Genomic DNA, 12,881 nt, shown 5'->3' with positions numbered 1-12,881 from the left:
ATTAATTGTTTGTTTGTTTGTTTTTCCAGAGACGTAGTCTCCCTCTGTCACCCAGGCTGGAGTGGCTCACTGCAAGCTCTGCCTCCTGGGTTCACACCATTCTCCTGCCTCAGCCTCCTGAGTAGCTGGGACTATAGGTGCCCGCCACCACGCCTGGCTAATTTTTGTATTTTTAGTAGAGACGGGGTTTCATTGTGTTAGCCAGGATGGTCTCAATCTCCTGACCTCGTGATCCACCCGTCTCAGCTTCCCAAAGTCCTGGGATTACAGGCATGAGCCACCGCACCTGGCCTGTTTAATAGGTTTTTTTTTTTTAAACCAAAGAAGAATAACTGATTGGTTGTGACCATTCAAGGGTTAGAGTCTTGATGTTTACAAGGATTCTATGCAAGGTGTAATTTTCATCATCATTATTTGTATGATGTTTTTAGATGTAGTAGTGCATTTGTAGGTAGCCATTCTAAAGGGAAAATGGTCTGAAAATTGAAATTCTACAAAATAACTGAGGAGTACTCTTCAGAAGTGTCATGAAAAACAGGAAAAGATTGAGACCTGTCACCGAGGAAACTAGACATGACTAAATGCAGTGTGGGATCCTAGAACAGAAAAAGAACATTAGAGAGGAAACTGGTGAAACCCCAGTAAAATCTGTAGTTTATTTAGTAGCATCGTGCTGAAGTTAGTTTCGATAATTGTACTATAGTTACATAAGAAGTTAAACTTAGGAGATATTGGGTGAAGGATACATGGGAACTCTCTGTACTATTTTTTCAGCTTTTCTCTAAACCTAAAATTTTTCAAAATAAAAGGTTAAAAAATGATTCTCACATAAAAAAGGATTATATCTGAGTTAATAATATAAGCGATTATTATCAAGGGTAATTATCAGTTGCACAAGTCTTTTTTATTTTATTTTATTTTATTTTATTTTATTTTATTTTATTTATTTGGAGACAGAGTTTTGCTCTTGTTGCCCAGGCTGGAGTGCAAAGGGGCGATCTCGGCTCACTGCAACCTCTGTCTCCCGGATTCAAGCAATTCTCCTGCCTCAGTCTCCTGAGTAGCTGGGATTACAGGCATGCGCCACTATGCCCGGCTAATTTTTGTATTTTTAGCAGAGACAGGGTTTCTCTATGTTGGTCAGGCTGGTCTCAAACTCCTGACCTCAGGTGATCCGCCTGCCTTGGCCTCCCAAAGTGCTGGGATTACAGGCATGAGCCACTGTGCCTGGCCTGGTTACACAAGTCTTATAGGAGAGGTATCGGAATCTCCAAGGGGTACAGAGTATCTTTAATTTGGATAGAAAGCAGAGGTTTGTGCTATTATTCTGTTGTAGGCACAATGTGGTAGGCATCTGTTGGTTTTGCCAGACAGACACTCATTCCCCTATTTTCCTTTTTTGTGTGTGTGTGCATGAGATGGAGTCTTATTCTGTTGCCCAGGCTGGAGTGCAGTGGCATGATCTTGGCTCACTGCAACATCCACCTCTCAGGTTCAAGCGATTCTGCTGCCACAGACTCCCGAGTAGCTGGGATTACAGGTGCCTACCATCATGCTCGGCTAATTTTTGTATTTTTGTATCTTTTTTGCTACTTTTTAAAATTATACTTTAAGTTCTAGGGTACAGGTGCACAACGTGCAGGTTTGTTACATATGTATATATGTGCCATGTTGGTGTGCTACATCCATTAACTCATCATTTACATTAGGTATATCTCCTAATGCTATCCCTCCCCTCTTCCCCAACCCCATGACAGGCCCCAGTGTGTGATGTTCCCCTTCCTGTGTCCAAGTGGTCTCATTGTTCAATTCCCACCTATGAGTGAGAACATGCGGTGTTTGGTTTTTTCTCTGTGATAGTTTGCTGAGAATGATGGTTTCCAGCTTCATCCATGTCCCTACAAAGGACATGAACTCATCCTTTTTTATGGCTGCATAGTATTCCATGGTGTGTATGTTCCACATTTTCTTAATCCAGTCTATCATTGATGGACATTTGGGTTGGTTCCAAGTCTTTGCTATTGTGGATAGTGCTGCAATAAACATACGTGTGCATGTGTCTTTATAGCAGCATGATTTATAATCCTTTGGGTATATACCCAGTAATGGGATGGCTGGGTCAAATGGTATGTCTAGTTCTAGATCCTTGAGGAATCGCCACACTGACTTCCACAATGGTTGAACTAGTTTACAGTCCCACCAACAGTGTAAAAGTGTTCCTATTTCTCCACATCCTCTCCAGCACCTGTTGTTTCCTGACTTTTTAATGATCGCCATTCTAACTGGTGTGAGATGGTATCTCATTGTGGTTTTGATTTGCATTTCTCTGATGACCAGTGATGATGAGCATTTTTTCATGTGTCTGTTGACTACATAAATGTCTTCTTTTGAGAAGTGTCTGTTCATATCCTTCACCCACTTTCTGATGGGGTTGTTTTTTTCTTGTAAATTTGTTTGAGTTCTTTGTAGATTCTGGATATTAGTCCTTTGTCAGATGAGTAGATTGCAAAAAATGTTTCCCATTCTGTAGGTTGCCTATTCACTCTGATGTTAGTTTCTTTTGCTGTGCAGAAGCTCTTGAGTTTAATTAGATCCCATTTGTCAATTTTGGCTTTTGTTGCCATTGCTTTTGGTGTTTTAGACATGAAGTCCTTGCCCATGCCTATGTCCTGAATGGTAATGCCTAGGTTTTCTTCTAGGGGTTTTATGGTTTTAGGTCTAACATTTAAGTCTTTAATCCATCGTCAATTAATTTTCATATAAGGTATAAGGAAGGGATCCAGTTTCAGCTTTCTACATATGGCTAGCCAGTTTTCCCAGCACCATTTGTTAAATAGGGAATCCTTTCCCCATTTCTTGTTTTTGTCAGGTTTGTCAAAGATCAGATGGTTGTAGATATGTAGTATTATTTCTGAGGGCTCTGTTCTGCTCCATTTGTCTGTATGTCTGTTTTGGTACCAGTACCATGCTGTTTTAAACCAGGAAGAAGTTGAATCCCTGAATAGGCCAATAACAGGCTCTGAAATTGAGGCAATAATTAATAGCCTACCAACCAAAAAAAGTCCAGGACCAGATGGATTCACAGCCGAATTCTACCAGAGGTACAAGGAGGAGCTGGTATCATTCCTTCTGAAACTATTCCAATCAATAGAAAAAGAGGGAATCCTCCCTAACTCATTTTATGAGGCCAGCATCATCCTGATACCAAAGCCTGGCAGAGACACAACAAAAAAAGAATTTTAGACCAATATCCCTGATGAATATCGATGCAAAAATCCTCAATAAAATCCTGGGAAACCGAATCCAGCAGCACATCAAAAAGCTTATCCACCATGATCAAGTGGGCTTCATCCCTGGCATACAAGGCTGGTTCAACATATGCAAATCAATAAAAATTAATTTTTGTATTTTTAATAGACACAGCATTTCCCCATGTTGGCCAGGCTGGTCTTGAACTCCTGACCTCAGTTGATCTGTGGCCTCAGCCTCCCCAAATGCTGGGATTATAGGTGTGAACCAACACGCCCAACCATGTTCCCGTTTTCTAATAACTGCCCCCCATCATGCCACTTCATCCCTGGTCCAGTTCATGGGCTGACCCACCCCAAAACTCCATGAGAACATGACCCACCAGGGCCAATCAGTGCCTTCCTTGGCACTTTTGCTAGAACTATAGGGAAAGATAAATTTGTTTTCCTCTGGGATTGTTCAATTTCTAGGATATAAACCTGGAGCTACCTGATACCACCATGTAGAGAAAGAATCCTAAGAATGAAGGCACAGAGAGAGACAACTCAGAAATGGTGAGGTCTAGCCCTAATTATATAACCTCAGCCCCTGAAACTAGGTATGTCAGAAACCATAGGTTTCTTGGTTAACTTAACCATGTTAAGCATGAGTCATTGATACTCTCAACCTTCCACCTTTTCTGCCTCAGTTTATTTGGCTTAAGCCAGTTGGAGTTTAGTCTCTGTCACTTGGTACCAAAAGAGTCATGAATGAGCTCTTCCTTTCTCCACCATCGTGGTGTGTGCTTGACTCCGCTTATCACCATGTCTTCTCACAAGACTTTCAGGATTAAGTGATTCCTGGCTAAGAAACAAAAGCAAAATCGTCCCATTCCCCAGTGGATTCGGATGAAAACTGGTAATAAAATCACGTACAACTCCAAAAGGAGACACTGGAGAAGAACCAAGCTGGGTCTATAAGGAATTGCACATGAGATGGCACACATATTTATGCTGTCTGAAGTTCACAATCACATTACCATATCAAGCTGAAAATGTCACCACTATCTGGAGAGTTGGACGTTTTATTGGGAATATATTTTTTCTCTCTGAATCTGTTATGAACGTGTTGGTTGGCTGGGTTGAGTAATAAATATGTGAGACCTTTCATTTAAAAAAGAATAATGAATGAAACATTCTATATTTTATTCTTTTAATTAATTTATTTTTGAGACAGGGTTTCACTCCTGTCACTGAGGCTGCAGTGTAATGGTGTGATCTCGGCTCACTGCAGTCTCTACTTCCTGGGTTCAAGTGACCCTCCCACATCAGCCTCCCGAGTAGCTGGGGCTACAAGCACACACCACCACACCCAGCTAATTTTTTGTATTTTTAGTAGAGAAGGAGTTTCACCAAGCTGAGCAGCCTGGTATTGAACTTCTGAGCTCAAGTGATGAGCCTGCCTTGGCCTCCCAAAGTGCTGGGATTACAGTCATGAGCCACTGTGCCCAGACTACATTCTATATTTTGATACTCACTTTGAAATTCAAATGTATTAAAGGAGAACATTGATTTTATATTTTTGTAAAGGCAATCTTGTTTTTTCTTTTTTTGAGAGGGAGTCTCGCTCAGTCGCCCAGGCTGGAGTGCAGTGGCATGATCTCGGCTCACTGCAAGCTCCGCCTCCTGGGTTCACGCCATTCTCCTGCCTCAGCCTCCTGAGTAGCTGAAGGCAATCTTGTTTTAAAGAGAGAAAAATTTGGGCCAGACACAGTGGCTCATGCCTGTAATCCCAACACTTTGAGAGGCTGAGGCAGGAGGATTAGTTGAGCCGAGGAGTTTAAGACCAGCCAGGGCAACATAGTGAGATCCCCGTCTCTACAAAACAAACCAGAACTAGCTAGGCGTGGTGGTGCGTGCCTGTAGTCCCAGCTACTCAGGAGGCTGAGGCAGGAGGATTGCTTGAGCCTTGGAGTCTGAGGCTGTAGGTGAGCCGTGATTGCCCCACTGCACTCCAGCCTCGGCTACAGAGCAAGACACTGCCCCCACCCCAGAAACAGAAAATGAAAGAAAAATTTGACACAAATTGTCACCTTAACAATTTTAGAAACAGTTTTTTGCAGTTTTTTTTCTTTTCTTCTTCTTCTTCTTTTTTTTTTTTTTTCTTGACAGGGTCTCATTCTGTCACCCGGGCTGGAGTACAGTGGCATGCTTACGGCTTACTGCAGCCTCAACCTTCTGGGCTCACACCATCCTCCCGCCTCAGCCTCCCAGGTAGCTGGGACTATAAACATGCGCCACCATGCCTGGCTAATTTTTGTATTTTTAGTAGAGACGGGGGTTTCACCATGTTTCCCAGGCTGGTCTTGAACTCCTGGGCTCAAGTGATCCTCCCAGCTCAGCCTCCCAGAGTGCTCAGATTATAGGCATGAGCCACGATGCCCAGCCAATTTTTTCTTTCTTGAGTCATTAAGCTATGTGAAACTTAGTGGATAGAAATTGTAAAACAGTCCAAATGTGTTTAACCTCCATGGTTATCCACTGGGGACTATGGGTCAATAGAGACAAGACGACCACTCTTGTTTCTCAAAATCTATTTACCTTTCAGTTCCTAACGTAAACACATTCCAACAAAATTAACAACTCTTAATTGGAATTCATTCTAGTTGTAGGGGAAAGGAAATATTTAAATCCTTTTCAGATTTTGTTTTCGTTTTTGTTTTTTTCTTTTTTTTTTTTTTTTTTTTTGAGATGGAGTTTCACTCTTGTTGCCCACACTGGAGTGCAGTGGTGCAATCTTGGCTCACTGCAACCTCCACCTCCTGGGTTCAAGCGATTATCCTGCTTCAGCCTCCCGAGTAGCTGGGATTACAGGTGCATGCCGCATGCCACATGCCCGGCTAATTTTTTTTTTTTTTTTTTTTTTAAGTAGAGACGGGGTGTCACCCTGTTGGCCAGGCTGGTCTCGAATTCTTGATCTCAGGTGATCCGTCCACCTCAGCCTCCCAAAGTGTTAGGATTACAGATGTGAGCCACCATGCCTGGCTCTTTTCAAATTAAAGAAAAAAATTATCTTCGTATCTTGACCATGCTACCTTCAAACCAGTTTTCATTAAAAAAAAAAAATCAAGACAAGAGCAATATTAGATTTATGTCTGACAGCATTAAAAAGCTGCAAGCACAAGAGGATAGAGAATACATTTTCTTTTCAATATCTAGGGAACATACATGAACACTGATAATCTATTAGGCCAGAAAGAAAATATCAATTTCAAAAGGTAGAAACATTACAGACATTTTCTGAATACAGTATGATAAAGCTAGAAATTAATTATCAAAAATTCCCCTTGTGCTGGAGATTAAGAAATTGTCTTAAATGATGCTTGAGTCAAAGGGGGAGATAAGAACCAATGCTGAACTTCTAAGATGGAATTAAAGCATAAGGACAGTTGCTAGCATCTATGCTGTCATTGTGTGAATTAGAAAAGGAGTTCCTTTTTCAAGTAGAAACAGACACCAACCCTGCTGTATCTGTCAGTAGTCAGTGACGATGGCCTGGAGCCCAGCTGGCTGAAAGATGAGCATGAGGCTCTGGGGAATTAGAGCCAAAATGAGTTGGTAACTGGAGAAGAAAGAAAACATATAAATTTCTCTTCTCTAGGGGAAAAAAAACCTGAGTATGAGTTTTCCCTTAAGACTGGAAGCAAATTTCTATTAAAGTGCTTGCTAGCAAGATTTTGAAGGCCAGGAAAAAGTCACACACAAGAAATGTTTTCTTTGACTGAGTTCTATATTCTCAAGACCTGACTCCTAAGAACAAAAAGACAAGAAAGCAGCTTATTAAAATGCAAGAAGTTTAATAAACTTGTTACTTTCTATAACCCACTATAGAATTTACCTGTTTCAAGTGCTTTTTATTTTTTAATTTTTAATTTCTTTTTTCGAGGCAGTGTCTTGTTCTGTCACCCAGGCTGGAGTGCACTGGCACGATCTCAGCTCACTGCAACCTCCTCCTCCTGGGTTCAAGCAAGTCTCATGCCTCAGCCTTCTGAGCAGCTGGGATTACAGGTGTGTGCTGCCATGCCCAGCTAATTTTTGCATTTTTAGTAGAGATGGGGTTTTGTCATGTTGCCCAGGCTGATCCTGAACTCCTGGCCTCAAGCGATCTGCCCGCCTTAGCCTCCCAAAGTGCTGGGATTACAGGCATGAGCCACTGCACCTGGCCAATTTTTTAATTTTTTGAGATAGATATTGCTGTGTTGCCCAAACTGGAGTGCACTAAGTAGCACAGTCATGGCTCACTGCAGCCTCAACCTCTCAGGCTCAAGTGATCCTCTCGCCTCAGCCTCCCAAGTAGCTGGGACCACAGGCACACACTACCATGCCCTGCTAATCAAACACTTTAGAAATATAACTATGTCATTTTAACAAGTTACTGTGTAGAGTGTGGAAATCTTAGGGGATCAATAAAAGAGCCAAAAAAAAAATCCCCAAACAAGTTACTGTGAAAAGTAATAGTCAAAGTTTTCTATCACCTGATGTAAATGATTTGTGAGTAAGCTTGCCAAGCCTGTCTTAAAGGATGCCTATATTCAAAGCCAAGAAAAGTCCCAGTTTGTAATTGTGTTGCTATTATAACCATTCAGATAGTCCCTTCTTGGAGCAGTAGAATATTTTTGAATGGAGGGACTCCTGACATTACTTTCCTAAAATCACAAAAGGCTGTCACTCTCAGGGTTTTGTTTTGTGTGAATAACTTTCTCTTACAGTCACATCTCTTCTAGAATGGGAGCAATAGAGCCTCTAGGTGCTATGAAAGGATGGGGACCTCACCAGAGAGGACTGGTCTCAGCAATGTCCTTAAGTGGTCAAAACATGCTGCAGTTGAGGTCAGGATTGTGAGGGGATAGAGGTGACGTAGAGAAGTAACTGAGTGCATTTAGACTGAGATGAATAGCAACCTAGAAATTAAGGAGGGGAAGAGCTGTTGTAGAGCTCTTTCTGGCATGAGGAGTAGGGGTAGCTCAAGGTTGGTTTTGATGCAGGAGTCACTGGGCAGGAATTTAAGAGGCTTCCATTGTGACACAAAGGAGACAGACACTATGGATAGGCCACAATGGTGCAGTGACAAAATAAAGACCTGGTTGCTAGGGCCAGAGAATAAACACCGGGTACCTAGAGGAGAAGAGATGGAGCCCCAGCCCTGGTCCCCTTTCCCACCCTTCCTCCCCACAAGGCTGTCTGAGATGCCACCTTCCACCTAAACATCATCTCCCAAATTTTAATCCTTAACTTTGGTCTCTGACTTCTGCTTGATTCCATAGTCTCCACCCACATTTGCACAAAGGACCATCACTTGTCCTTCCTGGAATCTCTAAAGTTTTCTGCTTTCCTTCTGTCCTGATGGCCAGCTCTGCTAAGTCAGCTGAGATGCCCACCATCTCCAAAACCCTTAACCCTACTCCTGATCCTCATCAAGAATATCTGGACCCTAGGATTACCATTGCCTTATTCGAAATTGGATCACATTCCCCTTCCTCCTGGGGCTCTCTCCCTTCCCTAAAGAATAGCAGCCATCAAGTTACAGAACAACAGACTGCACAGAAGTTTAATAATCTCTTAAAAGAAATTAAAGATATTCTTAAAAATATGGCAGGTTTTGAAGAGAAGATCACAGAAGCAAAAGAACTTTTTGAGGAAACCAATATTCCTGAGGATGTGTCAGCCCACAAAGAAAATATCAGAGGACTTGACAAAATCAATGAAATGTTATCAACAAACCTGCCTGTTCGTTTAGCCCCAGAGAAAGAAGACAATGAAAAGAAACAGGAGATGATAATGGAAAACCAGAACTCTGAGAACACCGTACAAGTTTTTGCAAGAGATTTGGTAAATCATTTAGAAGAAAAAAAAGTCCTTAACGAAACTCAACAAAGTCAGGAAAAAGCAAAAAACAGACTTAATGTTCAAGAAGAAACTATGAAAATTAGGAACAACATGGAGCAGTTACTACAGGAAGCAGAACACTGGAGTAAACAACATACTGAGCTCAGTAAACTGATAAAATCCTATCAGAAATCTCAGAAAGACATAAGTGAAACTCTCGGAAATAATGGAGTCGATTTCCAAACCCAGCCAAATAATGAAGTGTCAGCTAAGCATGAGCTGGAGGAACAGGTGAAGAAACTGAGCCATGACACCTATTCATTGCAGTTGATGGCGGCTTTGCTAGAGAATGAATGCCAAATCTTACAGCAGAGAGTAGAGATTCTCAAGGAACTCCATCATCAGAAACAGGGAACTCTGCAAGAGAAGCCAATTCAGATAAACTATAAACAGGACAAGAAAAATCAGAAGCCATCAGAAGCAAAGAAAGTAGAAATGTATAAGCAGAACAAGCAAGAAATGAAGGGTACATTTTGGAAAAAAGACAGATCCTGTAGAAGCCTGGATGTTTGTCTTAATAAGAAAGCTTGCAATACCCAGTTCAATATTCATGTTGCAAGAAAAGCTCTTAGGGGAAAAATGAGGTCAGCTAGCAGCCTAAGATAGAAAATACCAAAAGCAGACGAAAAGGTGAATCCTTAAAAACTACATCTGTTACCTCCAACTTGTCAGTCATGATCAATCATCAAACCTTGGGCAGATCTGCTGGTTCAACCAAGAAAGAGCTATAGAATAAGGAGATTGACACTTATATTACTCATTACTTCAGCAGTTACGTAAGTCTGGTCTTTAATGACCATTGTGTCTACATCAAGTTCATAACTTTTCACCTTTACAATCTGCTTGTTTTTTTTGTAATTATTAGATAGACAGCCTAGAGTGAGAAGTTAAAGGTCCAATTAAGTAAAGATCTAAATAAAAACCAGAATACAAGGGAAAATTTTTTTTTCTTTATTTAATCATTGCCTGGGGGCAGGGGGAGTTCTGGGGGAAAAAAGTATATAGTGTTTTTGGCCAGGTGCAGTGGCATTTTCGGAGGCCAAGGTGGGAGGATCGCTCGAGGCCAGGAGTTTGAGAGAAACCTGAGCAACACAGCAAGATCCCATCTCTAAAAAAAAAATTAAGTGAAAAAAAAGTACATAATGCTTTAGTTGTGACCTTTTAAAGCTCCCTTTCTAAATGTATGTTTCCTTTTCCTATTATACACTGAAGTGTGGGATGTGGGGGAATTTAAAAAATGCTGATAATCCAACCCTAACAAATCATTTTTCTCTTATAAATCTGCACTGGCTCTACTTTTCCTAAGGTGCCTCCCTTGCTCCTCCGCTAGTGAACTGTGGGCATACGGGGCAGCAGAGGCCCTTGGGAAGGACCCCCTCAACTTGTTTGGAAGAATAGAGACATATCTGAATTTTATTTTATATTTTATTTTATTATTTATTTATTTTATTTTATTATTGCATTGTATTGTATTGTATTATATTGTATTGTATTGTATTGTATTGTATTGTATTGTATTGTATTGTATTGTATTGTATTGTATTGTATTGTATTGTATTGTATTATATATTTTTGAGGTGGAGTTTTGCTCTTGTTGCCCCGGCTGGAGTGCAATGGCACGATCTCAGCTCACTGCAACCTTCACCTCCCAGGTTCAGGCGATTCTCTTGCCTCAGCTTCCTGAGTTGCAGGATTACAGGTGCCCACACCACACCCGGCTAATTTTTCTTATTGTTTAGTAGAGATGGGGTTTCACCATGTTGGCCAGGCTGATCTCAAACTCGTGACCTCAGGTGATCCACCTGCCTTGGTCTCCCAAAGTGCTGGGATTATAGGCGTGAACCACCGTGCTGGCCTAGATTTTATTTTTGCTGGAAAAGTTTCTCCCATTCCTCCAGGTATAGACGGTAGTGTTACCCAGGGGGAAAAAACAGTATCTTCTGTTAAGGGAGCTGGATTTCTGGTTCCAGAAAAGATGGAGCCGATGAATTTTCCCCTATTCTTCTCTTTAAGTAAGCTGAAACCCCTGAACATTATATACAAAGCAAATATAAGAAGATTCTGAAAGGTGGAGAGAAGGAGGTAGAATGGTTAGGGACCCTGAAACTTAAGGAACAACATGGTGCTTAGTTCTCTGGGTTTTCTTTTTGCCTCTTATATATTCTGAGCTAGGTGCTGGAGAAGTCCACAACCTAAAAATGTCAATGCATGTAGACAAAAAAATTCTCCCTTAAAGCCTGCTTTCTTTTGTCAACAGATGAGGAAAGGAACAGTCTGGTGAGACAGAAACCTTTTGACAAAACTGCCCTAATCCAGCCAAATTGTATAGAAACATATTTCTACCCCCATCCCTGTTGGCAGATACTGAGTAGAGAGCCTAGACATTCATCCTTGCCTGGCAGTCATGAGGCACACCTCCCCTACTCCACTGGGATGGTGCAGAGGAGATAAGAGTAGGGATCCTAAAGTTCTACCCTCCACCTGATGGTAACAGTGCTCTTCCCTGGCCTCCCCCAACCCCTCCAGTAGAGTGCAATGTCAGTGGAGTCCACGTAAGTAGCCTAGATTTCTACTCCTTTTCCCTGCTGGCATCATCAGCTGGGCCCTACTAAAAAAGAGGACTTAATAAGATCCAGGGTCTCCTAACAATCCCCAAAATGTCCAGAATACAATAGAAAAATCACTCATTATATTGAGAGCCAGAAAAATCTCAACTTGAATGAGAAAAGACAATTAACAGATACCAACAATGGGACAACACAGACACTAGAGTTATCTGACAAGGATTTTAAAGCAGTCATTATAAAAATGCTTCGGGCCAGGCACAGTGGCTCACGCCTGTAATGCTAGCACTTTGGGAGGCCGAGGCGGGTGGATCACCTGAGGTCAGGAGTTCGAGACCAGCCTGACCAACATGGAGAACCCCCGTCTCTACTAAAAATACAAAATTAGCTGGGTGTCATGGCACATGCCTGTAATCCCAGTTACTCGGGAGACTGAGGCAGGAGAATCGCTTGAACCCAGGAGGCAGAGGTTGCAGTGAGCCAAGATCATGCCATTGCACTCCAGCCTGGCCAACAAGAGTGAAACTCCATCTCAAAAAAAAAAAAAAAAAAAAAATGTGTCCATGAACAGTTACAAACATGAAACAAATGAAAAAATAGAAAGTATCAGCAAATAAATATAAAAGAGACATAAGTGGAAATTATGGAACTGAAAAATATAAGTAATATAACCTCACCGAATGTGCTCAATAACAAAATATAGATGTCAGAGAAAAGATTCTATGAACTTGAAGATAGAACCACAGAGATGACCCAGAGAAAGTTGACAGAGAGGCTGGGTGCAGTGGCTCACACATGTAATCCCAGCACTTTGGGAGGCCGAGGCAGGTGGATCACTTGAGGTCAGGAGTTTGAGACCAGCCTGGGCAATATAGTGAGACCCCCATCTCTACAAAAATTAGCCAGGCGTAGTGGGGCACACCTGTAGTCTTAGCTACTCAGGAGACTAAGGTGGGAGGATTGCTTGAACCCAGGAGTTTGAGACCAGCCTGGGCAACATAGGGAGACCCCATCTCTACAAAAACTACAAAAATTAGCCAGGCGTGACAGCACACGCTTGTAGTGTCAGCTACTTGGGAGGCTGAGATAGAAAGATTGCTTGAGCCTGGGAGGTTGAGGCTGCAATGAGCCATGATCATGCCAC

The 12,881-nt window shown here is 41.8% G+C and overlaps 1 protein-coding gene and 1 pseudogene across 1 annotated transcript; both read left to right on the top strand.

Annotated features, from left to right (window-relative positions):
* The first annotated feature begins 4,052 nt into the window (after nt 1–4,052).
* On the top strand, nt 4,053–4,295 carry LOC129527926 (large ribosomal subunit protein eL39-like; annotated as a pseudogene).
* Nucleotides 4,296–8,379: 4,084 nt separating this feature from the next.
* Nucleotides 8,380–10,113, top strand: SPZ1 (spermatogenic leucine zipper 1). The gene has a single exon (XM_004058637.5). The coding sequence runs from the start codon at nt 8,631–8,633 to the stop codon at nt 9,777–9,779; it is 1,149 nt and encodes a 382-aa protein (XP_004058685.2). The 5' UTR covers nt 8,380–8,630; the 3' UTR covers nt 9,780–10,113.
* Nucleotides 10,114–12,881: the final 2,768 nt, after the last annotated feature.

This window comes from Gorilla gorilla, chromosome 19 (assembly GCF_029281585.2).
Source record: "Gorilla gorilla gorilla isolate KB3781 chromosome 19, NHGRI_mGorGor1-v2.1_pri, whole genome shotgun sequence".
NCBI classification, from domain to species: domain Eukaryota; kingdom Metazoa; phylum Chordata; class Mammalia; order Primates; family Hominidae; genus Gorilla; species Gorilla gorilla.
This window is presented reverse-complemented; position numbering and strand designations above follow the sequence as displayed.